The sequence below is a fragment of the Coptis chinensis genome, unplaced genomic scaffold, assembly GCF_015680905.1.
Source record: "Coptis chinensis isolate HL-2020 unplaced genomic scaffold, ASM1568090v1 utg3977_pilon_pilon, whole genome shotgun sequence".
NCBI lineage: Eukaryota > Viridiplantae > Streptophyta > Magnoliopsida > Ranunculales > Ranunculaceae > Coptis > Coptis chinensis.
In genome coordinates this window covers 98,056-123,023 of record NW_028238150.1, presented here as the reverse complement: position 1 = coordinate 123,023, position 24,968 = coordinate 98,056, and the positions used below count along the sequence as shown (strand labels likewise).

Here is a 24,968-nt window from a genome sequence, read left to right as displayed (position 1 = left end):
CCGTATAGTTCAAATTCCTACCATCTTACAAGCAACGTCATTATCCATCAAAACGGAACCACCATCAATGCTCTCATAAGAAGTAAACCACTTTCTATTCGGAGCACATATGGTAGGAACATCCGGAATCAAGAATCCACCTTTCGGCCATATAGTCTTGTGTGGACACACAGAGACTCAACTCGTCCCCTTCAGAGCCTAAAGCATAACTTGCCTCAATCTTTGCCTTACCTTTCTTCTTACCATCTCTCTTGTTCTTTTTCTTCGGTTGAGGACAGTTACTTGCTTAATGTCCCTTTTCATCGCAATTGTAGCACTTCACATGTGTCAAAGACTTCTTTGACTTGGACCTAAACTTCTCATTGTTTGTAGAAGCCTTGTCATGCGACTTTCCTCTTGCCACTAGCCCCTTGATCTACATCAATGATATTCTCTACACGTGTCTTCTTCTTCAACTTATAAGAAAGAAGTGCACTTTGAACTTCGACAAGATCAACGTCTTCTCTGTTCATAAATATAGTCATTAGATGCTCATATATAGCTTTCTGGCAAAGAGAATATTAAATATGCCGCTTGATCCTCATCATCCATCTTCATGCCAACATTCAAATAATCCGGTAGACGTTGACGGAACTCACTAACGTGCTCTTGCATCGTTGAACCATCGACCATCATGTACCGATAAAGACGCTTCTTAAGGTACATCTTGTTCGTCATGCTCTTGGTCATATATGTAGACTCTAGTTCGAGCCAAATACCGGTAACGGTATTTTCTCCCATCATACTATACATGACCTCATTAGTAAGACACAACCGGATTGATGAACAAACCTGAAGATCGAACTCTTCCCAATCATCATTACTCATACTCGCAGCCTTTTGAGTTAATCTCCTTTAAAGCCTTATGCAAACCTTGTTGGATGAGGATGTCCCTAACTTGGATCCTCCAAATCCCAAAATTATTCTTCTTGTTAAACTTCTCTACTTCAAACTTAACATTTGACATCTTGGGAGCCATCTTTCAAGTTATACATAATAACCCAAAAAACAATTTCACTTCGGAATTTAATCGAACACCTTGTCTACACAAATTTCGAGCACTATGGTTCTTCACCAAAACTCAAAATCCTAAGTTGTTAACCTCGCTCTGATACCAATTGTTGTGAATAGGACAATACGGAAACAACGTTACCCACAACAAATAAATCAATCCTACACAAGGATCGATCCTTCTCTTTAGACAATACTTCAACACCCTCCGAGTAATATCCCAACACTTCTCAATATCAAATAAATAAGTATCTAAAGTAAAACAATTAATGTAAAGAAAGAACATACCACAAGACGAGATATATTGTGGTTCGGTAATTTTCCTACGTCCATACTGCGAGTTTCCAAGCTTTACTAGATATCCGGAGTAACAGATTACAAGTCTCTCAATTTACTCACAAAAAATGAACACTCAACTAACACATAATTGCTCTCTTATAATCTCTCTCTTTCTTGGTTTTGGTTAAGTTAGGTTTTTACAGAAAAAACCTATATTTATACTGTTTCAGAAAAAATTTCCGAAACAGTCGTATCTTGCTGAAATACGGTGGAGCGGGTCGCGCCTTGTCCAGGCATAAATAGAGCGCAGGTCGCGCTTAAATCACTGGAGGTCGCCAGAGGCATGAGAGCGCCACGCGTCTTTTCCAGGCATACTTAGAGTGCGGGTCGCGCCTTTAACACCAGAAAGAGAAAAACGTATTTTTTCTCTACAAACACTAATAGCAAAAGGTAAAAAATGTTGAATGAGGAGGTGGACCACTTAAAAAGTGTTGAATGTTAAACTAACTTTCCTCCTGCAACAATCATTCAACATTCCTCTTATTTTTCCCTTTAGCACTTTTGAGCTTGGGTAGTACGTTAAACTCTCAACACCTTCATTCTTGTTTGTTTTTCCATTTTGTTTTTCAGTAGTCTTGAATGATGAATTTGTTGAAGTGTAAAGTGGTGCCTCAACATTAAGCACTCAGACACTGCATTTAGCCTACTACTTAAAACTTTTCAACCAAACACTACATTTAGCATACTACTTAAGACACATAGGTTTTATTCTTGTAAATATTAATTGAAGCGGTTCCTACTGTCCTTACATGGGGAACATGCTGACATAAGAAGGGACACGGTCGGGTGTGAAATGACAAGCTAGAGTAACCTTGTTTTTGCTCATTAGTATCGAGTATTCAAGTGTAACTGCATATGTAAGTAGGAGCATGTTTTAGGAATAACAATAACAAATTTGCCAGCTCAGCCAAGAAAACTCTTTGTTCTTGTTAGCTATGTGAGTTAACTAGTTGTCCACATTAATTGCTATATTGTAATCAAATATATGAAAGACAGCTGGAAGTGATACACCATGAAATACATTGATGAATTGTGTAATTTTATTTGGATGTTGTACAATTTGAATTTAATCATAAATTTTTCTACCGTGACGTGTCCACAAAAAAAATGTACGGATGGATTCACGTAGCGATATATAGCCAATCTCCCTCGTTTACCACCTGATCAAACACATAATTCATCATTACAGCTTCCACCCATTTTTTCACAACGAGAAATCATTCTCTTCTCTTATAAATAGTGTAACCTTGTTTTTGCTCATTAGTATCGAGTATTCAAGTGTAACTGCATGTGTAAGTAGGAGTCTGTTTTAGGAATAACAATAACAAATTTGCTAGCTCAGCCAAGAAAACTCTTTGTTCTTGCTAGCTACGTGAGTTAACTAGTTGTCCACATTAATTGCTAGATTGTAATCAAATATATGAAAGACAACTGGAAGTGACGCACCATGAAATACATTAACAAATTGCGTAATTTTATTTGGATGTTGTACAATTTGAATCTAATCATGAATTGTTCTACCATGACGTGTCTACAAAAAAAAGGCACGGATGGATTCAGGTAGCGATATATAGCCAGTCTTCCTCGTGTACCACCTGATCAAACACACAATTCATCATTACAGTTTCCACCCGTTTTTCACAATGAGAAATCATTCTCTTCTCTTATAAAGACACATGCATGCCAAGCTAGTTTTTTCTTATTTTTTTTTAACATTTTAGGGTTGAGAAAAATAATAGAAAGAGAAAAAGTGAGCAAGAACTAGAAGAAGTAATTAGGTTCAATTCATCTCAAGCAAAAAAAGAATAAGAAGGTTCGTTGAAATTGAGAATTCTATCATGGAGTTAGAAAGAGATCAAATAAAAAGAGAAAAAAGAAATAGAGCAAAAAGAGCAAAAAAGATAAGGGGGTTCTTCAACCATTGTGTCGTCACCTTTTGATGAAAGTCATGATGAACTATGTAATAACACCTCAGTTGTAAGTGATGTTCAAGAAGTTAGAGGAGAAGATTCAATAATCACATGGTCTTGTAGTGCTCAAGATTATAATACTTTACTCCAACAAACTGGTAGGGTATGAAGATTATAAGTTGTTTAACAACACATCACCAGTTAGCGGAACTGATTTGCTCAAGGTTCTTGAGAGTTTAAATTTCAAAGAATCAAAATCAGGATTCTCTTTCGACTCTTATTATAAACAAATACAACAATGGTTTGGAAAAGAAGGAGAAATCAGAGACACGGAGCCAGGATTCTAAACTAAGGGGGCGAGATTATGTAGACATCTTATCTCACCCAACAAAAAAAAAAGTAACAATAAGACAAAAAGGCAGTTTTCATCCTCGAACTTGTCGCATTTTACCACTTACCCCCTGAACTTCACTTTATGCAATTTTAACTCTAGACTTGTAAAACGTATCCAGCTCCATTTTTCCAGTTCATTTCCGGCACTTGAAGAGTGACGTGGAATTAAATTTTTTGACGTGGCAAAATTAGAATTTGACACATGGAAAAATTAGAAATTAACAACAACAAGGAGAAGAGACAAAAGAGGAAAAAATGGATAGATTACACACAGCTTAATCATTGGAACTAATAAGACCACTTCTTTATTTAAACGTGTGGTTTTATAGGATAAGTCTCCCCCCATCACTTGAACCACTTCCTCTTTTAATTTTCTTCCCTCTCCCCTGATCAAAACCAGCTGCCCAGCTCAACTTGCTTATTTGGGCAACGCCCCCGCTTCTTTATCTTTTAGGTACCTTCCTGATTTGTTACTATTAGCAATGATTTTTTATGCATTTACTGGTTGAAATTACTGAAAAGTTTCGATTTTTTTGAATGTTTTTGGGTTGGTTATAAAGCAATGGGTTTAATATAGATTGTTGAGCAAAACAATGAATTGGTTCTAAAGCTGTTCCGATTTCAATTATTTTATTTGTCGAGTTAATATAATGATACCATTGAATTGGAAGATTTTATGGATTTAAACAATAAAATGGAAGTATAACTTCGTTAGTGTTATCCTTCCAAATGGATTCAGGTAATGGACCAGGAGTTCCCCCAGAAACATTAAATGACATCATATCATTTTTCAGTTCAGCTCCGCCATTGAGGGATGATCTTAATATTAGCAGGAAACTGCATGAGTTCATTGAAAGGAATTTTTCATCATCAGCCATGTCTCCCCTTCTCTCGTCTTTTTCCTTTTGCATACTTATCAAGTCCATTTGTTTCTAGCAGCATTGTAGATGCATGTGTGCAGTCTTTGATTTGGTGATCCTTTTGACTTTATGTACAGGTAATGGATATCCGAGAAGGATTGTTTGTGTGACTTCTGGAGGTACCACTGTTCCTTTGGAACAACGTTGTGTTCGTTACATTGATAACTTTAGTTCAGGACATCGAGGTGCAATATCTACCGAGTAATGTCATTTTCCTCTGATTCAATAAATGTTAAATCTGGGACAGTTCTTGTTTTGCGATATCAATTATTACAAGGACTCACAGATGATGTTGCAGGTATTTTGTGAAGGCTGGTTATGCAGTTATCTTTCTACATCAACGGTGGATATTCTTTCTTAGAAGCTTTTGAGTGGGTTAAAAAAATTCTGTGTTATTGTTTTCTTGAATCTAATCATACTTCATGATTTCTTTACACAGTGGAACCTGCCAGCCATACTGTAGATTGCTCCCAGATGATTCATTCCTCGAGTGTCTTGAGCTTACAAGGGATTCTAATGTTCAAGGTTTGCTGTTATCACTATAAACTTCTACTTCTCTGAAAGACGCATGTTTTCTGTAAAGGACTTGGTTGCCATTTACCATATTTACTATTACAGGCAATGCAAGCCTATAACTTTTTATAAAGCTTGATATATGTTGCTTAGATGCATATACCAGTCTTTAAATTGGTTTTTCTGCAATTCCCTAATAATTTTCTTATCATATTTATACCTCAAAATCTCTTAATGATGCAATTTGTCCAACCTCGCTTGTCAATTTCTTTTCTTTCATTTCATTTATTTTCACGATCTTTGTCATTAAATATAAAACGGCATCCATCTCTAGCCTGAGGTTGTTAAGCTTGTCGGAGTTGCTGATCGGTATATGCTCGCCAAGTTTCCTTAACTTCATTTCCAATGGGTACATATAGCAAGTGAATTTTGCTCTTTGACATAGAATGTTTGGATAGGAGAGGTATTACTGTACATCGATCTTTTAGGGGCTAGAGTGGCCTTCTCTTAAAAGTTGTTATGATGGCATGATTTTCATAGATGTTTGTGGGGAGACATCCAAAATAGATGTCGCACTTAAAAAAAGGATGTCTACTTTACGTTGGACTCAGGTCTTCTATGATTCTTATTGGGAGAACTGTTGGGTTAAGGAGCATTATTTGATAGATCCGATCCAACCCTACACCATTGCACACGAGAAAAATGCATTTAGTAAGAATAGAGAGAGTGGTATTTTACTGTCACATGGCTGATGCTGTCCCGTGAGTAGATGGGACCTCCACTTGGCCTAAGGCATAAGTGCTCGGGTCTTGTGCTGTGTTGCAGAGATTCATGTGGAATTAGCATACAACTTGGTAAAGTAGAGTTGTTTAGCTACAGGCATTTAGGAGCTTGCTGAGTTGTAGATTGTGAGGTCGGTGCATCAGCTAACATTAAATTTCGTAATGGAGCAAATTATTGTTCACTATTTTATGCTACCTGATACGATTTAACTTGCTAATTTGCTATTTCCTCAGTGCTCTTATCCGTCAGCAAATCCCCCCCACATATATTGTATCAGCCTGCAATATAGTTGATTATGTGTTTCTATATAAAAGCATCCCCCTAAATTATTTTGTGAATCTTTTGGCCTTCAATGGGTTTCTACTCGACTGGACTGAGTTTGTTGAAAATGGCTTTCTATGAATCGTGAGAAGAAGAATTTGCGTTTAAATTTCTTTTGAATTGTTCATCTTTTCAAGGTGACGCATGAAAGATAGTCATCTAATCACTTGTGCAATGCTTTAAGTTTTTCCTAATCTTCCTGCTGTTAGTAGTTATCTTCAAATAAGTCATTATTAAAAAGAAAAGCACAAAAAGGGGATGACTTGCCTTAGATGACTTGTACTGGTCCTCATTACCTGGTATCATGTTTCAGTGTGCCAAACTCATTGTGAAGCAGTGAAGAATGCTATCAGAGGTTACCGCGATGTATGGATTATTTAAGTTCATAATAATGTTTGTAATGCAATATTTCTGTTCTTACAATTTTCCAGATCCTGTTATATTGTTGTGTCGTACGTTGAGAAAAATTTTCTTTCTTTATATGTAGGCAGTAGAAGGGGGATTCTTGCTGAAACTCCCATTCACCACAATCTTTGAATACCTTCAGGTTAGCTTTGCTTTCCAGATGTCCACTTGATATGTGTAGCTAACAGGGTAGCAAAATGTACGACTGTCAATTTATAGTGTGTCTATGGTGAATACAGCTTATTTTGTTAGAATAGATATGTTAAAATCCTTGCTGTGATCCGCTCCATAGACAAACCTCATCTTGGGTCGTTCTGAGCAAATAACTAAACTTTTTAAAGAGATTTCACAGCCCAATGAAGAAAACTTACCGTCTTATAATATATTAACTAGCAGTTTAAGGGTTGCCTGATTTCCGCGTTACTTGGAATTTCTCTTCCTTGAGAGTAAGTTTCTCTTCCAACAATAATATATTTCATTAGCAGTCCAATGGTTTGACCTGTTTGACATTTTAGTTTAACTTTGTGCCCTCTTATTGTATGCCTTCGTTTTTCAATAACAATTTTTACCCATTTTATTCACAAAAGTTGTAACCCGTTGGACTGATTCATTTGGGATAAATGTGTATGCTTCACTGCAGATACACGTTAAAAACCTTGTTGTGCTTTGAATAATGTTTAGGGAAATCTAGTTATTTTCTAAGAAATACTTGATTCATGTTCCCTTTCGTCTTCTCATGATTGTTTAAATGTTCTTATACCTATGTAACTGTTGGCTGTTTCTTTGGTCCTCCCATTGGCTCAACTTTTTATTGTCAATTTCAGTTTCGTTGCGTTTGTTTTTCGGCAGGTATATTTGAGATATGATATTTATTAATTAAGATGAAAGTTGTATGATACATTACCTATGATGTTTGTACGTAATTAAAGGTGTAATCTTCATGAAGTTTTAAAACGTATGATCCTTTGACAATGAACAGATTTTACAGTTAGTTGCAAAATCAATGAAAAGTCTTGGTTCACTCGGGATGTTTTATCTTGCCGCAGCAGTATCTGACTTCTATGTTCCTTGGGAAAGCATGGTAAGAATGTCTCTATTCTGTCCATGATTGTCTATATGCTGTTGGATTACTCTTTCAATATGTCAACCTTTCTCTTGCGCATTTGCATGCACAGCAAACAACATATAAGTATAACATCATTTGCATATTGAAAAGATGTTATACTTAACCTATGTAGTAAATTTATATCTATGCGATTTAAAATTTCTTATGAAACTTTCTGGATGACCAACATGGACTCGCTAACCACATGCTCACCCCTTGGTACACTAGAAGCATGCGTTCTCTAATACAAAACCTATCATAATCCGATTTCTTACTGAAGAGCATGCTCTCTCATGAGTGTTGTTTTATTTTCAATGCATTCACATCTATAGCTTTGTAGTTCCTATATAGAAACTAGGTTGGTTTACTAATTTCGTTGTTATGCAGGATGAACACAAGATTCAATCTGCATCTGGCCCTATGGATATGAGACTCAGTCAGGTGCCAAAAATGCTCTCAGTTCTGAGGAACGAATGGTCTCCAATGGCTTTCTGCATATCTTTCAAGGTGAGACACTTTTATACATGTTTCAGTTTTTTAGGGAAAATTGCCGTATTTATTATGAACACCGGTCCACATGTTTGCTGTTGTCAATAAATATCATTGCATATCCATTTGAGTCTATTTATGCTGTCTAACTTTCACAGTTGGAGACGGATTCAAACATTTTACTGAAGAAAGCTGATATGGCTTTAAGAAAGTACAAGATGAATGTGGTGGTTGCTAATGAGCTGTTGACACGCAAGGAGGAAGTTACTGTCATAACGAGTAATGAAAGGATTACTGTCCGCAAAGATAAGAATCCGGCTGATGATGATGTAGAGAAACCATTGATTGATCTCCTTATAGAACGACACTCTGCCTATATCAAGGAGTCTGACACGGGGGTTACAAGTGAATCAACCTAAAAGATAATTATAATAACAAAAGTTGAGTTTTAGATCTTTAAAATTCCATTGCAGTTAAAAAGAATAATGTATACCTTTGCCCCAATTGTAAGAAATGAAGGTGATGTCCAAAAAGAAAAAAGATAAACAAACAAACAAAGAAACAAAGGAGGAAAGATTCAAAATGAATAATGTACACTTCTTAAGTTTGTAACTTTATATATAGGAATGGGAAGAATCAGTTTCCCTTATTTTCTTCTTCAGAACGAATGTGTTGGTTTCTTATGCTTGTATTTTATTAGTAGATTGTCTGATATATTTGCTCTCTAAATGATAGAAATATCAGAATTGTTTCCATATTTTTGCCAATAAGCTTGAGTAATTCTTTAAGGAGGCAGATGAAGTTACACTTTGCTCGGCCTCCAAAAGCTATTTGAAGAAATGAACTCTTATAAGTGCGTGAGATCTGACGTTGGATAATCAAATGAGCGGTTGGTTTCTGATTATCTGTCTGTCCTCATTCCTCATCTCTTCTCTTCTCTTCGTCCTCTCCCTCTCCCTCTCCACGCCCTCTCAATCTCTCCCTCTCCGCTCACGCCCCCACTGCATAGCAGTATACTAGTTATGTAAAATGTAGTCAGGCTAGTTAGAACCCTAAAACAAAAAAAACTCATGGCAGCTCCGAAAGCTAGTTTAGAAAAGCAGTTGGATCTCATTTTTCCAAGGAAGAAAGGCAATTATGGCAGAACCAGAGGTTGAGGTAGGTGGAGCAGCACCAAAGAGGAGAACGTTTAGGAAGTTTGCATTCCGAGGAGTGGATCTGGACCAGCTTTTGGATATGGGTACTGATGAGTTGGTTAAGCTTTTCACTGCATGTGCTCATCGTAGGTTTCAGCGTGGTTTGAAAAGGAAACCCATGGCTCTTATCAAGAAGCTTCGCAAGGCTGTAAGTATTCTTCTTATTATTTTATTTTCAAATGATTATTGGTTCTGAAATTTCAATGATTTGAGGAACTTGGTATGTAGCTGTTGGTCTAGTTTATTTTGTTTATAAATGACTGCCATTTAGGAATATAATAATAGGTATATATGCAATTGGGTTGGTTGGGTTGGTTTAAACAACCCAATTTGAGAGATTGAACAGTGGGTTAATATTGTTTGATAGTCAGATTGGTGGGTTTTATTCAAATTGCCCATATGAATATATTAAAGAATGGTATTGTCATATGTTTTGTAATATGTAGGTTGTATTTGGAGTTTATTGGTTTAGTATTGTTTTGTTTCAAAATGGTTATTTAGGAACTGGGACAACTTTTAAAGATTAGATTGGTTAATTCTAATAACTGAATAACCTTATTTGAGAAATTGAACAATGGAATCTATGTGTTGTTATTTGATAGTTTGTATTGGATGAATTGATCATTTGGTTTATTTATCATGTTATGTTGTCATATGATCTATGTTTTTGGTTATGTTCGAAGTACTTTTCTAATGTACTGTTCATGTGTTGTTTTTTACTGTGAGCAGAAGCGTGATGCTCCTGCTGGTGAGAAGCCAGAACCTGTTAGGACTCATCTGCGTAACATGATCATTGTTCCAGAGATGATTGGAAGCATTATTGGAGTTTACAATGGAAAGACCTTCAACCAGGTTGAAATAAAGGTATTTTCACTACCATTTAGAAATGTTTCCAATGCAGTTGACCAGTATTATTTGTTACTGTCTGAGTGTCTGTTTTTATGTTGATTGAATTTGTGATGAGACCAGTTATGGCCATTGCTAATTGTTGTTTTGAGCTCACTTGTGATAATTAGCATATGGAAATCGAATGATTTAATGTTGTTGTGATTCGTAATTATGGAGCTGTTTTTTATATTATGCAACCCACTGAATTGTTGGAGTAGAGCAAGATTATTTTTGAACCTAGCTAGTGGTTGCATTACTCTGGTCTTGTTTCCTCAACTTGTGGTTAGCCAATGCGTTTGGGTAGTACATAGATGAAATCTAGAAGACTGTCGCAAAATATTATGCTCTGTAGGATTTGGCTTTGTACAGTTTAAGGAGTGGAAGATGAAGTGTGTTTCTAATATAAAACCACTATGTCAAGTCTTCATTTCATAAAGTTGAACAAAGTGTAACCTGGATGTCAGGTCTTCATTTGGGTAAAATTGAACATATTCAGTATGTTCATATCGTTTATGTACACGAATAGTACTGTTGCTGTGACTATTATATGAAGCTTTATACGAATCCAAAAAGGTATAGGTGTTTCTGTCGGAAATGTTGATGTTTAGGCAGGTCTTAGCAAGTCTAGATTTATTTTAAGGTGCCAATCATTGAAGAGGGTGCACTAGTTAGTAGGCTACATTGGTCTTGAGTTCTCGACTCAAACAAGCAAAGTTAGTTATAAATGATCTTTTTATTTTGAAATATTTATTATAAGATGTGCTTATGTATGTTATTTGGTTTACAGCCTGAGATGATTGGCCATTACTTGGCGGAGTTTTCGTTTTCGTACAAGCCTGTGAAGCACGGAAGACCTGGTATTGGTGCCACTCACTCATCTAGGTTCATTCCGCTCAAGTGATGAATGTTCTGGTCGCTCTTTTTAAGTGGTACTGCCCAATGTCTTAAGCAGGATTTGCTTTTGTTTGAGGAATAGTTGTTTGCCTGTCTAGAACTTGTTTTGTTCGAGTCTGATTACAAATGGACGTCTTGAATTAGACTTTATTTTAATAGTATGAACTTCTCTTTATTTCTCCTAGCATGTATCTTTTGGTGCCTGGTCATTTCTCTTATGCTTAATTTTTCCCTCTACTGTTATATATTGATTATAATGCATTTATCGTTTGTTGTGCTACATGAGAAGAACAGATTGTCCCCACAGTGAGTGTTGGGAACCTCTAACCGTGGAACGTAGAAAAATCATGGTTCTTGGTTCCTAAACACTAATTTTTTAAACAAAAAAACCGTGTAATTAGGATGGCATACAGACATACCCCCACTCGGTCAGTGATTCCTTCCCCAGTTTGGAGAGGAATTAGGATGTTTGCTGCTTCAAAACAGGTGCACGTTAGTATGATTTGTCGAACAAGAATTTTAGTGTCTGACTCTACTTGTGATTGAGAAATTAACCTTGGCTCATAATGGCGTTTCTAATTTTCTATGACCATGAAGAAGAATTCAAGTGGAGAAATCATGATTCGTGACCGAGAATAGTTCCACTAGGTTGTTAAGTTGTTTCACCTCCAGAGCAAACACGAACTTTAGACAAAGGTATTGAATGAGGTAAGCAATACTAATTTTAATTTTCTCATTCCGACTCAACTCTTAACTTCTGTAGCCAATGTGGGTATATAACTAAGATCTCAAGAACCCTTATTCTCGTGATCAGTCTACCAAATTAAGGAGTTACATTTCAAAAATCACTAAAGAAATTTCCAGCAGTGGACTTGCATTAACAAAACATTAGCATAGGTTTATCCAGAGAATCGAGGACATTTAAATGCTTGGAACGACCATTTCTTTCTTCCTGATTTCGACACTTTCATATTTTCTTTGGTAATATTTGATATTCATTTTTTTTCCTTCAGGGTAAACACTTCTGCCCTTGCCTACGATGCCCAGTATAGATACAGGCAGACGCTAATCTTAGTAATTGCATTCAAGGGAATGCGATATGTATTATTTGAAAATTTTCGGTATTCACCTTTGCTGCAAGATAGTAGCCAAGTATCTCTAGACACAAAAGAAGAGAAATTGAGAGTTATGAAAATAAATGTGAGGACAGTAGGATATGAGGTAGAAGTGTCCAAGAGGTAGCCATGAACCATCTACTGTTGGTATCTTTGTGGTATCATTTGATGCCTTCACTGGGCATATGAAACTAGTATACTAGACCAATCCCAATTTTCTTCCGAATCTATCTATCTGTTAAAGCCACAGAGCGGGGAATGGGAGATGACATGCCACAATATTTCTGGACAGATAAGTAAGTTTCCCTCTATATTTCATAAGATGCCATTAATTACTTCCTAGAATTGTAAAGGACTATCACAAATAAAGGTTAGCTAGAGGTAAAATAACGTAGATTTGCTAAAGGCTACATAGTTGTGCAATTTAAGTTGGTCTGCTTGATTACAGTGTGTAGAGTGGATCAATTATCTAACCTTGTAGTTCTTTACCATTTCTACCTTTTTCAATATCAAAGAGCGAAGCAGCCAGCATAAGGCTTGTGTCACTCTTTCAAGAGTCCACACTCGTCGAGCGTGATTTATGCAGGGAATATGTAATGGCTTCACAAATAACATAGAATAGCTAAAGGTAAACAAAAATATAGATTTGCAAAAGGCTACATGGTTGCACAACTTATGTTGGCCAGGGCAACCTGTCCCCTGGTTCCTTATATTCAGAATGTGGTTCACGGCTTCAGAATTGCACTTCAGTGCCATGTCTTATGTCTACTTTGTCCAGTATGAAACAGCGAAGCATCCAACTTAATGCTTGTGCTAAATCTCTTCCCTGAGTTCAGTCTCATCAAGCCTGATTCATTCAGAGATTTCTAGATATAACTTCAGTGACATGCCAAAACTGAAACATGATTAATACTTTAAAATCGCGAATATTTGGGCTGATAATACGTTTGAATAGTGTGATGATTTGGAACTTTTTTGTTTATTATTTTATTGGTAAATAAATTTAATAAACTATCATCCGCAATACAGGACTATACTGTTCATAGCTTCTCTGGCCAAGTTATGTGCATTACTATCACAGCAATTAGAAGTACATCGAAACAAAAAAGGGTTGAAGCATCGAGCTTGTACTAGGATATTGTCAATAATTGGTCTAACCCTACAATCCCCAACACTAAGAGAAAGAAAGAATGATACCTTTTGCACTGCATCCCTTCCTTTCACGAACACGCATTCTATATATGTGCGAGCATCATTGCATAATTTGTTCTCATATTGTCAGGTTTCATGCTCACAATACTTGCTACACTTCTTGTTAATGTGAAGCTCAGTTTCTAACCTACATCAACTTTTACTAGGTGTATGCGTCAGATGGTGTTTCACCAAGAATCAAGCCACCACCTATTAATGATGGAACTCCAAACGAGAGCGTATCTGATGTATTTGTTCGAGTAACACAGCTCATGTCGGTTATAGAAACCCAGTACTCTGGGGAGACAGCGATTATCATCTCACCAGATTCTGACAACTTGACAATTTTGCAAGCTGGTTTAGTAGGACTGAACCTGCGCAAGTAAGCTTGATTAACAACTATCAGATACTATTCAGAGTAGTTATGATTATATTTATACTGAATTTAGTTGTCAATGCAGATATGATCTTAAATACTTGCATTTGCCATTGGCAGACACAGTGATCTATGTTTTGGTCCTGGAGAAGTCAGATATGTGGATGCCAATGACATTCCTACATACAAGCAACCTGTCTCGGGTAATTACCAGTGTTTGAACCCACCAAGCTGCACCTGAAAATTTAGACTGCATTCTATTGGTCATGTGCGTCCTTTCAGACCTGCGGCAGTAGGTGGCAATGCCATTACACTTATATATGTATACAGCGTTTATATATTGTTACCAACAAATAGTAATGTAATATACCTTTGTACAGGACTTTCATGGCATACTAGTTTATATGTTTTCTTTATTAAAAACAAAAAGCAACTTGAAGGATATTTCTCTTGATCCTTGTTGCTCTAGAATTTCCATGTATCTTTTGTTAATCAAGGTTTCTAATTCACGCCCTAGTATATGATCGGGAGGTGTTTGGCAAAGATCCAAGAGTAATTTTGATAACGACAGACAGACAAGCTAGCAAAAAGGCAAGCTCTTCATGTCAAAATGTTTGATCCAAATTCGAACTCATGCACATGGACATATTTCTTGAACTTAAGTGAAGAGACATGAAAAGGATGCAAAATGGTGCCATTAAAATCAGAAATTGTTTCTTGGATTTTATAGTTACTCTTTATTAGATAGCCTGAATTGTTTGGATTGATGGACTCTAACACCGAACTAAGTGAAATTTCATTCCCAGGCTCTCAATGTGCGTTCTCAATTATCAAACTTCAACTACTTAGAAGTGCAGAAACTTATCCTATAACTCTACATCAAAGTTACAAAAACTTGTGTTCAAAGTTCAAACAGTTTAGAACACATTCAGGTACTTCTGCATACACTTAATTCAACCATTTAGATATAAATTTAGTAACAATTAGAAATGCCATTTCCGTATAAGCACCCAGAACTGAGATAGAGATGGACATTAGCCAAAAGGAAGAAAGAAATAAGATCGAACACTAATAGCAAAAGGTTAAAAATGCTGAATGGGGAGGTGGACCGCTTAAAAAGTGTTGAATGATAAACTAACTTTCCTCCTGCAACAATCATTTATCATTCATCTTATTTTTCCCTTCAGCACTTTTGAGCTTGGGTAGTTCAACTCTCAACACTGCACCTTCATACTTGTTTGTTTTTCCAATTTGTTTCAGCACTCAATCCGTGTTTTTACTTTTTAGGTACGTACTTACACCACACATTTCGGGAGACCCAGCACCAAATCCACAGCTGAATGCTTAATGCTGAAAATTTGGCACCACTTTACACTTCAACAATTCATCATTCAAGACTACTGAAAAAAACAAGCACTCAGACACTGCATTCAGCATACTAAAACTTTTCAACCAAACACCTTTCAATCAGGAACCAATCACACCAACACTTGAAAGTTGAAACGAACATACATCACTTTTATAGGACCCAATCATGCAATCACTAATGTACTGGATACGCTCAACTTGGGCCATTGTCCTCGTTTCTAACTTTCTAAGACACCACATACCAGTATTTTTAGGAGATAAACCAAAAAACACCAAATATTTGAACCAAACCAAAAAAAAACCAACCAATTTCAATAGCAATAGGGGTAAAATTTGGTGTTTGATATCGATTCAAGTGTCTTTCTAAAATGCTATAATTCTAGTCTTTAATATCGATTCAATTAATTAACATAAGCTAACCACTATGTGATAGGGGGAAATCCTCAAAATGTCAATGAGTCATGCAATCAGCCAATCTAATTTCAACACCAGTCGGGACCATAATCTTTTCTTAGTGGTCCTTCCACACCATGACACAATATTCCCTTATTTTAAAAGGACCAGTCCTTTCCTTCACATCACCTAATCACGGGACCATTTTTCCCCACAGGACCACAAACACTTCGTCCAAATAACAACAATCACCGAAGGACCACAATCCCAAAAAATGATCCCCAAGACCAACTGATCCCTCACACGTGTCTTCTCCTGATTTGCTAGGCTCCTGCAATGGCTAAGGGAGACTTTTTCTGCTCCCTACAAAAAATAGAACCCTACTCCCTTCTTCTCTCCCCAACTAGAAACTAGCTGCTCTTCATTTCCATACTTTTTCATTCACTGGTAAGTAATTCTATTGCCCATCTCATTTTTTAATCATAAAGATCATTTCTTTTTTCTCTCTCTTAGGGTTTATTAGTTTATAATGCATAGTTTATTTATACGTTTATTGAATAATTAAGTACATTTTTTGTAAGTGGATATTGATGGAAATTTGTTTATAGAAGAATGAGTAGCAGTGAAAGTCAAAAAGAAGGTTTGGGCACTTCAGAAGGTGAGAATGAAGGGCTAGAAATAGACAATGAACAAACTTCACAAAACGAACAGCAAGTACTTTTGGCTGACCCTATTGTGCCAAAAGAGTCTAGTTTTGCTAAATATGGTGACATTGTGTATGAAGGAATGGTGTTTGAATCGGAAGAAGAAGCGTACGAGAAGTATAACGAGTTAGCGAGGAAAATGGGGTTTAGTGTTCGAAAGAGTAAGACGTATAGGAGAGCAGATGGGACGGTTAGGTGTAGGATGTTTGTTTGTTTTAGACAAGGTTTTAGAGCTAGGGATTCGAGGTATCCGTATGTGAAGAAGGAGAGGAAAGGGATTAGAACTGGTTGTATGGCGAGAATGATGATAAAAAATGAGAGGCCCGATGAGTGGATTGTTAGTGAGCTTGTTTTTGAACATAACCATGCTCTTGAAGACCCGGAAAAGACTTTTACGTTGAGGTCACATAGAAAAGTTGAGGATGCAGTTAAAAATGAAAAGTCAGATATTGTGGGGATCCAACCTGCTGAAGGTTTTGATGGTGTGAGTCAACAGATCCAAGAGCATGAAAATGCTGAAGTTGAACATGTTGAAAGCTATCTTCAGAAGCGGCGAAGGGAAGAACTTGGGCAGGATGGTGCTTCTGAAATATTGGATTATTTTACAAGGAAGCAGTTGGAGAATCCGACATTCTTTAATGCAACAATGGTTGACGATGAAAATGAAATGACCAACTTTTTTTGGGTGGATGCGATGTCCATAATTGATTATAATCATTTTGGAGATGTTGTTATCTTGGATACAACATACCGAACGAGCAAATATAGCCGGCCATTTGCATTGTTTGCCGGAGTTAATCATCAGAAGCAGACTGTCATTTTTGGTAATGCACTACTGTTAGATGAGAGCACTGAATCATTTGTATGGTTATTTGATACGTGGATGAAAGCTATGTCTGGAAAGAAACCTAAGACAATCCTTACTGATCAATGCCCTGAAATTTCCAAGGCTATCTCCCTTGTCCTACCAGAAACGCTCCACCGACTTTGTTTGTGGCAGATTTTCCAAAATGGCGTTAAGCACCTTTCTCATTTATATAGGAATCCAGATTTCCGGCATATTTTCAAGAAATGCTTATACAATTATGAAACTGAAGAGCAATTCTCATCTGAATGGGAGAAGATGCTCCAGGATTATAAGCTAGTGAAAAATAGATGGTTGCTGGATTTATATAAGGTACGGCAAGATTGGGCACTGGTGTATGGACGTGATACATTTTGTGCCGATATGACTACTCCTCACCGTGGTAAAAGTATTAACAGATTCTTAAAAAACTTTGTGAGAAGGAAGCACTCCGCTGCAGTTTTTCTTTCTTGTTATGAGAGTGCACTTGCATCTAAGCGTCATAAGGAGTTAGAAGAAGAATGTGAGTCAATGAAAACATTGCCAGAATTGTTTGTTCCTACGCCAATGTTGAAGCAAGCAGCTGATAGGTACACTCACGCAGTGTTTAATATGTTTGACAGTGAATACAAAGAACAGCTGATGTGTAAGATTGAGGATTGTGGCGTTAATGGGATGATTTGCAAGTTTGAGGTTACCCAAGAGGGACATGCAAAGGGCTCTGTGACAATTGACCCATCTAGTTGTCAAGTTGTGTGCAGCTGCAAGCTGTTTGAGTTTGTTGGAATCCTTTGCCACCATATTATAAAGGTACTGTATCATAAGAATATTCATGAGATTCCTACACGTTATATTTTGAAAAGGTGGACAAAAGATGCTAAAAGTGAAGTTGCAAAGGAACAGGATACTGATATGATTCAAGCTGTTGGTAATGCAGCTAGAATTATGCGTTATAATCAGCTTCTTCGTGATGCTATTAGTATTGCAATAAAAGGGTCAGTAAATGAAGAAGTCCATGCTGTGGCTAAATGTGTACTGGAAGATGGCTTAAAAGAAGTCAAAGCTGCTACAAAAGAACTCCAGGAAGCCTCTGTTACTCGCCTGCAAGATACTCCAGATATTGAAATGTTGACTGCGAACGAAGGGAGCGAGCGAGTTCAACCATTTGAGCCTAGAACAATGAATGGCCTTGATGATTGCCAAAGAAAGAAAAAGACCTGGACTAAGCTTGTCGATTCAAATGACAACATGGATCATCTACAAAATAAAAGACCAAGAAAAGGTTGGTTAAATTTCTTAGAATTATAATTCTTCAAGTCAAAATCTCAAAAATATTAGCTCTTATACGTTCTTTATCATGAATGTTTATTTTAGGTCAAAGTGACAAGATTCTGACCCAGAATGATTTCAATGGACTAAGTATTGATCCAAATAACTGTCCCCAGTGGGTTGGTGTTCCAGGTTCCACGACATTCGAAATCGCAGGATTTGATTCCTACTCAGTTGTCCACCCTAATCTACCTTACATGTCAAGCCAATTTACTCGAGTACGTATTGCCTTTCCCCTTCATTATAAAACTTTGTGTGATGTAATTGTTTTTCTTGTCAGTATTGTTTTGTTTTATTTTTAATTTGGATTTCTTGTTCTAAGTAACGCAGGGATCCAATCCTCCCACGTTTCAACCTTGTTCATTTACCAACACCACCACCACCACCTCTAATGCAAGTCACTCTCAACTGCTGCATCAGGTAGTGCAGCAAGCTTAAAGTATTAATATTCTTAGGACTAAATTTGGTTATTGGGATTTGGAGCATAAGAGAGCTTTTTGATACTATTAGCAGGTACCACAACTGTTGGCGAACTTGTTTCCCCAGCCTCATTCGAGGAATACTATTTCTGAGTCCACTCAGGTATAATTGTATAAAAGATGTAGCATTTTTATGTTGATACCGGTTATATACCTCAGCATAATTATATTATTTTGTATACATTCATTGTAGTTATCTGCCACTCATGGAGTGCCGGAACCATCAATGCATACAAACTTGCAGTCACATTCTGGTACTTTGGCTTTTGCGTCTAGCAAGGTAACATTTGGTGAAGGTTAATATGTGAATTCTTTATTTTGGATAATATATTCTACTAACAAATTTCCATTTCAATAACATGTAGGAGTTGTCTCAGCTATCACCAGACAGGAACTCAAATATTGTCCATAATGAGGAGATGAATTGAGGTGTACCCGAACAAGACATTGACAAGTAGAAATGCACGACTGTTCTGAAGTTTTATGCCTTGATTCGATGCTGGTTTCATTTGGAGATAGATTGATAGAATAAGAGAAGGCCCCAAAGATGTAGTAGTATTCTTTCTTTGTAATTATTAGTTGTACAGATTACAGCCTGAGAACAGGAATTTTACTCATTTCACAGTCTCAATGTCTAATTTTCAAATAAAATGATGTAAAATGCCATTTTCACCACGTGGAATCTCATCATTGGCTCTTATACTGACTGATATATATATATATACTAGAAACGAAAACAACCTATGTCGGCATAATGACATTGACGGTATTTCGAGGTGAAATATTAATATTTCTTTCCAACTCACACTAGACGCTGAACTGTCTCTTTCTTTCCATTTCTATGCATGACTCTTTTTATTTCTCTCTCCTTGAAAAAAAACATTTTCTTCAACTCTCAATTCCAACAAAATCGATAAATGGCAATCAGAGGTATAGATTTCAAATGGTAAGTCTCTTTTCCATTTCTTTATTCCAAATTTCGTTAATTTCTTGAAATGAGTGTTTTTGTTGTTGTTGTTGTTGGTCTCAGGTATGATGGCTTCTTTTTGTCAATGCTAGCTACAAGTGTGTATCCTTATTTTTAATTATCATTTTATTCTTTTAAGTTAACTCATTAGAATTCCTTGACTATAATTAAATTTATTAGAATAATTGTTTCGATAAACTGGAAGAGATACCATCTTTGTACATACCCTTTACACATATGGATTGTGGTGAGTTCTTTTTACATATAATCATTTTCCTTATTTCCATACATATACTCGTCCGTTCGGGTTAGTAAATTTTCTTGTGTTATTAGGTTGATTATACGGCGGTTTTTGTGTTCCGCCTTTTGATGTTTGTAGACAATGGTCTTGCTTCTGGAATGGGGTTGTAAGTATTCTCAGCTCAGTCTCTGCCAGTACCCTCCTTTTGTGGATAAGTTGTTGGGACGTTTAAATGGAAATGCATTAGATCTATTATTGTTGTGTGTTTGTCCAACTTAGTATGCTGTAGGTTCTACAAATCTTCTTCTACTTATAATGAAAGATCTTTAGGTCTGTGGATGTTGTGTTTTTGTTTGTTTTACTTCTATTTGGACTAGAATATGACTTATCACGGGTGTTTTGATAACGATCTAGTTTTTCTACTTTTCTCCTCAGTTCCTTTTGTTTTTTTGTTTTGTTATTGCTGTGGTTGCAGTCTATTTTATCTCCCAAAGGTATCTGTATCTCTTAGTTTCTTACCATGAGTTGAGTATGGTGATTTTGTGGTAATATATTTCAGAGATCTAGGTTGGCAACAAAGATATGCACGTTTTTGTGGAAGAATTGTGGTTCTTTCAATTCTTTCGTTGCTTCTCTATCCTTTCTTGTGGGCCTGGACTGTGATTGGTACACTGTGGTTCACTAGCGCTAGAGGCTGTGTAAGTTTTTTGGTTATGGTTTTATAACTTGGTGCAGATGCTTTTACAGAAAGTGTTTTCGTTTTTAACTTTTGACAAGTGATATTAAATGAGTGTACTTACTGCGATCTTGCTTGCAGTTACCCGAGGAAGGCCAAAAGTGGGGTTTCCTGATTTGGTTGCTCTTTAGCTATTGTGGACTTGTTTGCATTGCTTGCTTATGTACGGGAAAGGTTAGTTCCGTATGCCTTTATACTCACAACTTACAAGTGCTGTATTGTGCATATGTATTTTTTGGTTATTACAAGTATGGATATTAGAAAGATAACAGTTGATCTGTTTGCATTATATGAAATAGGGAAAACCTACATTGCTTCTTATATGTTATGTGCAAATGTTTGTGAGGCGGAAAAATCAAAGCACATGCAATAGTGAATCCAAATCTTTCGTGACCTCGAAAAATGTGAATTTCTTGTGACTAGGATTTGCATTTAGATTTTTGCTAAATGAATTTTTTTTACTATATATGGCACAACTTGGTGTGCCATAATAAGCTCAGTAGTGTGACATGGGTCGCAGGTTTGATGTATTCAACGGAGATTTGAATACTTCAGATCCTAATTTGAAATTTCATTTTGTAGTGGTTGACACGAAGAGAAGCACACTTGCAACGTGCTCAGCAAGGGATTCCAGTTTCAGAATTTGGGGTAAGCTCTTCCACTAGACTTGGAGTGTAATTGCATGCAGAAAGTTTTTTCTTTCCATACTAAAACATTATATTGTTGGGACATGTGATATATGATTATCTAGGTGAGACTGATATGGTTCTTGACCCATACTATTTTATTGTATTTTGGGAGACGAAATGAAGTAGCAAACCTCTTTCCAAGAAACATATAACCTGGTTCTACTCCCATTTTTAGTTACATGTAAAAAGCATTAACAAAATAACCCTCCAATTTTAAGTGCAGTTGTTTAGTTAACTGAAGGTTGCAATGCCGTGGCATCTTTTTACAGGTTTTGGTTGACATGATCCGTGTCCCTGATTGGGCATTTGAAGCTGCTGGTCAGGAGATGAGAGGAATGGGCCAAGATGCAGCAGTATACCATCCAGGGCTTTACTTAACCACAACTCAGGTAGTTGGTGCTGACCCTGAATTCCTTATTCTTATCCGTGCAAATTGCACTAGTATAGAGTGATTTTATCTACCAAAGGTTGGTAGGTTCCAAGGTGATGATTTGGCATGGGTTGTGTGAAACTCATATGCCCTTTGATTTTGAAAGTATTTAGAGTCACATGTATTGATGATTATTGTCCACAAGCTCTTGTAGTATATGTAGGCTTTCTCTGGATACTTTAAGTAATTCATATAAATTTAAACATTTACCAAGCAAAAAGAGAAGTAAAATGATCTCCACTAGCTTTCCTCTTTTCTCTTTGCAAAAGTGTGGAAGATATGATCTTATCCAAACAAAATTATTTTCTCATTTCAGCTGTTAAGATTTTATTTTTCAAGAGTCAAGACTTTCATTTTCTAGTTCAATCCTTAATCCCTTAATGTTTAAGGATCAAGGGAGCAGTACATGGCACTCGGTACTGTTTTGAATGAATTCCTAAGCAAGCTGTACTCTTTATTGTGGTCTCTTATGGCTTATGTTTCATTTGACCGGTCTTTTCTTCTCAGAGAGAAGCAGTGGAGGCACTCATTCAGGAGCTTCCCAAGTTCAGATTAAAGGCTGTTCCAACTGATTGCAGTGAGTGTCCAATATGCTTGGAAGAGTTCAGCGAGGGAAATGAGGTAAAAGTTTCTGTTCGCTCATGTACTTTCTTTTATCATCTCAGATCGGAGGAATTGTTTCAAGGACACGATGTATTATTAGAACTTGGGAAACGAACTTATGTGTCTCAGTGGTTCTGAAGGATCCAATTTCACTGAGAATTGTAAATCTGTAGTGGTTCTTATTTTTCTACCCGAAAATGACAATAAAACATATGAAATGAGTCAAATAACTAAGTGTCCAACATCTTCTTAATGTCAATGAGACTAGAGAATGATTTGGCCCTTCTCTCATGCTTGTGAAGAAAGTTATTACTTTTCCTTGTTGAAGTCAGATAACTGAAATAATGATTACACGTGGATAATTAAAGGTTGAAAACTCATGTGGAGTGTAGATCATCGTGATAGGGAAACAATTAATCTAGGTAATGCTTCTATTTTCTTGTAGTGTTGTCTTGTAAGTATTCTACACTAACACTCATACTATTTCTATGTCTCTCCTTGCCTCCAGCAGTAGTGAAAATCATGGTTACGAGATTGCTTAAGTTAGGACCTAATGGTTGGCCATAGTTCTTCATTTACCTGTGACACAACTCCCCCCTACTCCCTAAATACCGGGTTTCCAATTTTTTTGTGATAAGAAGCGAGTTTATGTGTTTTTACCATAAGTTCCAAGTATTTTCTGACACTGATCTTGAGAATCATCACATATCAATAAAATGCTTAATCCCTTAACTTAAGATTGATCTTGTGACAAAGGGAGGGATCATATGTGCTTTCTGACCGAACAACCAAACCTTATTGCAAATGTAATACCTGAACTATTTGGATTCATTATAGAAGATATAAGAGTTCTAATCTGGTTGGCAACACAAAGCAACTGTTCTTTAGGCGAGAACTTGGGGACTGGTAATCTAGTACAACAGAACACTAGGATTCCACATTTGCAGACGTGTATGCATCCTGAGTCCTGACATTTTTTCTTAATAAAGTTTCTAAAATCATTCATCAAGTTTGTAAAGGTAAAATCATCCTGAGACTACTGATCTTGCAGGTGGTCTTTGGAAATTATTCACATGTTGGTACATTTGCTTTATACAAATTGTGAATCTTACTCAACATTATTATTCCAATAGTCCTTGATATCCAATCTCTTACTTGGACATCGTGCAGGTTCGTGGTCTCCCCTGTGCTCACAATTTCCATGTAGAGTGCATAGATCAGTGGCTTCGCCTAAACATAAAGTGCCCCAGATGCCGATGCTCTGTCTTTCCTAACCTTGATCTCAGTGCCCTCTCAAATATCCGTGCTGATTCTGGACGATCATCTGCTACTGTCATGACCACTACACGCTATGTACGAGCCCAGCCACTTGGTCACAGCTATCTTCTGAGACTGCAGGGTCTGCTCCGTCCAATACGGACAGAGAATTTTGTGGAAGACAATGACACTGACAATGCCTTGGATGCTGCCGAAAATGGACTGGCTGTAACTCAGAGTCATGCAAACACAGCGGAGTCAGCACCAGCGACTACAAGTGTTAGAGTTGATCAATCATCACGATGTTAGCATTAACTACATTTCACTACACCTTTTTTGTTGTTGTCTCGAGAAGAAAGTTTTTTCACCCAAAGCAACTGTGGATAATTTGTACTCACATTATATTTTACATGAAATAGGTTTAACGGTTAACCCTCTGAACGTTGTCTCCTTAGAGCCTTCTTTTTCTTTTTTTGTTTAATTTATTGGGTGGTAAACCTATTAACTAGGCCGGGAGTCTCAACTATACAAACGAGCTAAGGTGTCAACTCATGAGGAAGGAATTGTCAATCCATGGTGCTGCACAGGGCCCGGCTCGCCCTATAGGCAGGTGAGGCAGCTGGTGTGGCCACACCATGCAGGGGGCCTCATAATTATATAGTCTATAGTTTGTGTACTATTTTTCGTTTTATTTGTAAATAATCGTGTGAAGCACAACATGGTCTTTCTTAAGCTAAGAATGGTCTTCCACAGTCCCAATACAACTGTAACAGATATTCACTAATTGATCAGTAAATGAATCGTAACACTCATTCCCTCTCATTCCCTCTCATTTTTCTCGCATAACACTCATTAACTAAAATCCTAATTTATCTACACATTTCCCCTTTGTTATTCTTAAACCTTTCTTGATTGTCTTCTCTTTGATTTCAATTACTTTTCTCTCTTTGCTCTCTTATCACTCAAACGCAAAAAACAACATACTACAATTAGCCTTTTTGTTAGTAATAATTTTGGATTTTCAAAGATAAATTTTGCTC

The 24,968-nt window shown here is 36.7% G+C and overlaps 4 protein-coding genes and 1 long non-coding RNA gene across 12 annotated transcripts; all 5 read left to right on the top strand.

Annotated features, from left to right (window-relative positions):
* Positions 1-2,939: 2,939 nt before the first annotated feature.
* On the top strand, positions 2,940-8,892 carry LOC147473190 (phosphopantothenate--cysteine ligase 2-like). The gene is made up of 11 exons (XM_086587736.1): positions 2,940-2,949; positions 4,093-4,146; positions 4,432-4,566; positions 4,690-4,813; positions 4,911-4,955; positions 5,052-5,137; positions 6,543-6,595; positions 6,717-6,776; positions 7,614-7,715; positions 8,127-8,246; positions 8,387-8,892. Exons 1-11 carry the CDS (start codon positions 2,940-2,942, stop codon positions 8,645-8,647), a joined length of 1,050 nt encoding a protein of 349 aa, XP_086443862.1. The 3' UTR covers positions 8,648-8,892.
* A 69-nt stretch (positions 8,893-8,961) lies between these two features.
* LOC147473189 (small ribosomal subunit protein uS19-like) lies at positions 8,962-11,390 on the top strand. Its single transcript, XM_086587745.1, has 3 exons — positions 8,962-9,572; positions 10,154-10,288; positions 11,100-11,390. Exons 1-3 carry the CDS (start codon positions 9,366-9,368, stop codon positions 11,211-11,213), a joined length of 456 nt encoding a protein of 151 aa, XP_086443871.1. The 5' UTR covers positions 8,962-9,365; the 3' UTR covers positions 11,214-11,390.
* Positions 11,391-13,217: 1,827 nt separating this feature from the next.
* LOC147473188 (uncharacterized) lies at positions 13,218-14,317 on the top strand. Its single transcript, XR_015210543.1, has 2 exons — positions 13,218-13,894; positions 13,974-14,317. It is a non-coding gene; the product is annotated as an uncharacterized LOC147473188 (long non-coding RNA).
* Positions 14,318-15,885: 1,568 nt separating this feature from the next.
* LOC147473187 (protein FAR1-RELATED SEQUENCE 5-like) lies at positions 15,886-19,705 on the top strand. 7 transcript variants are annotated; one of them, XR_015210536.1, is made up of 7 exons: positions 15,886-16,096; positions 16,258-18,479; positions 18,572-18,744; positions 18,849-18,946; positions 19,040-19,108; positions 19,199-19,285; positions 19,371-19,705. XR_015210536.1 is itself a non-coding variant. In XM_086587741.1 (7 exons), exons 2-7 carry the CDS (start codon positions 16,262-16,264, stop codon positions 19,431-19,433), a joined length of 2,700 nt encoding a protein of 899 aa, XP_086443867.1. In that variant the 5' UTR covers positions 15,886-16,096; positions 16,258-16,261; the 3' UTR covers positions 19,434-19,705. The 7 variants fall into 7 exon arrangements, 4 of the variants coding, with proteins under 4 accessions (XP_086443867.1, XP_086443864.1, XP_086443866.1 ...); XM_086587741.1 differs by having other exon boundaries at positions 18,857-18,946; XM_086587738.1 differs by having other exon boundaries at positions 18,857-18,946; positions 19,037-19,108.
* A 112-nt stretch (positions 19,706-19,817) lies between these two features.
* Positions 19,818-24,365, top strand: SIS3 (SUGAR-INSENSITIVE 3). Of its 2 annotated transcripts, none has more exons than XM_086587744.1 (10): positions 19,818-19,951; positions 20,036-20,074; positions 20,153-20,219; positions 20,306-20,379; positions 20,773-20,911; positions 21,031-21,123; positions 21,532-21,597; positions 21,908-22,027; positions 22,576-22,689; positions 23,842-24,365. In XM_086587744.1, the coding sequence occupies exons 1-10, from the start codon at positions 19,923-19,925 to the stop codon at positions 24,235-24,237; spliced, it is 1,137 nt and encodes a 378-aa protein (XP_086443870.1). In that variant the 5' UTR covers positions 19,818-19,922; the 3' UTR covers positions 24,238-24,365. The 2 variants fall into 2 exon arrangements, with proteins under 2 accessions (XP_086443870.1, XP_086443869.1); XM_086587743.1 differs by having other exon boundaries at positions 19,862-19,935.
* Positions 24,366-24,968: the final 603 nt, after the last annotated feature.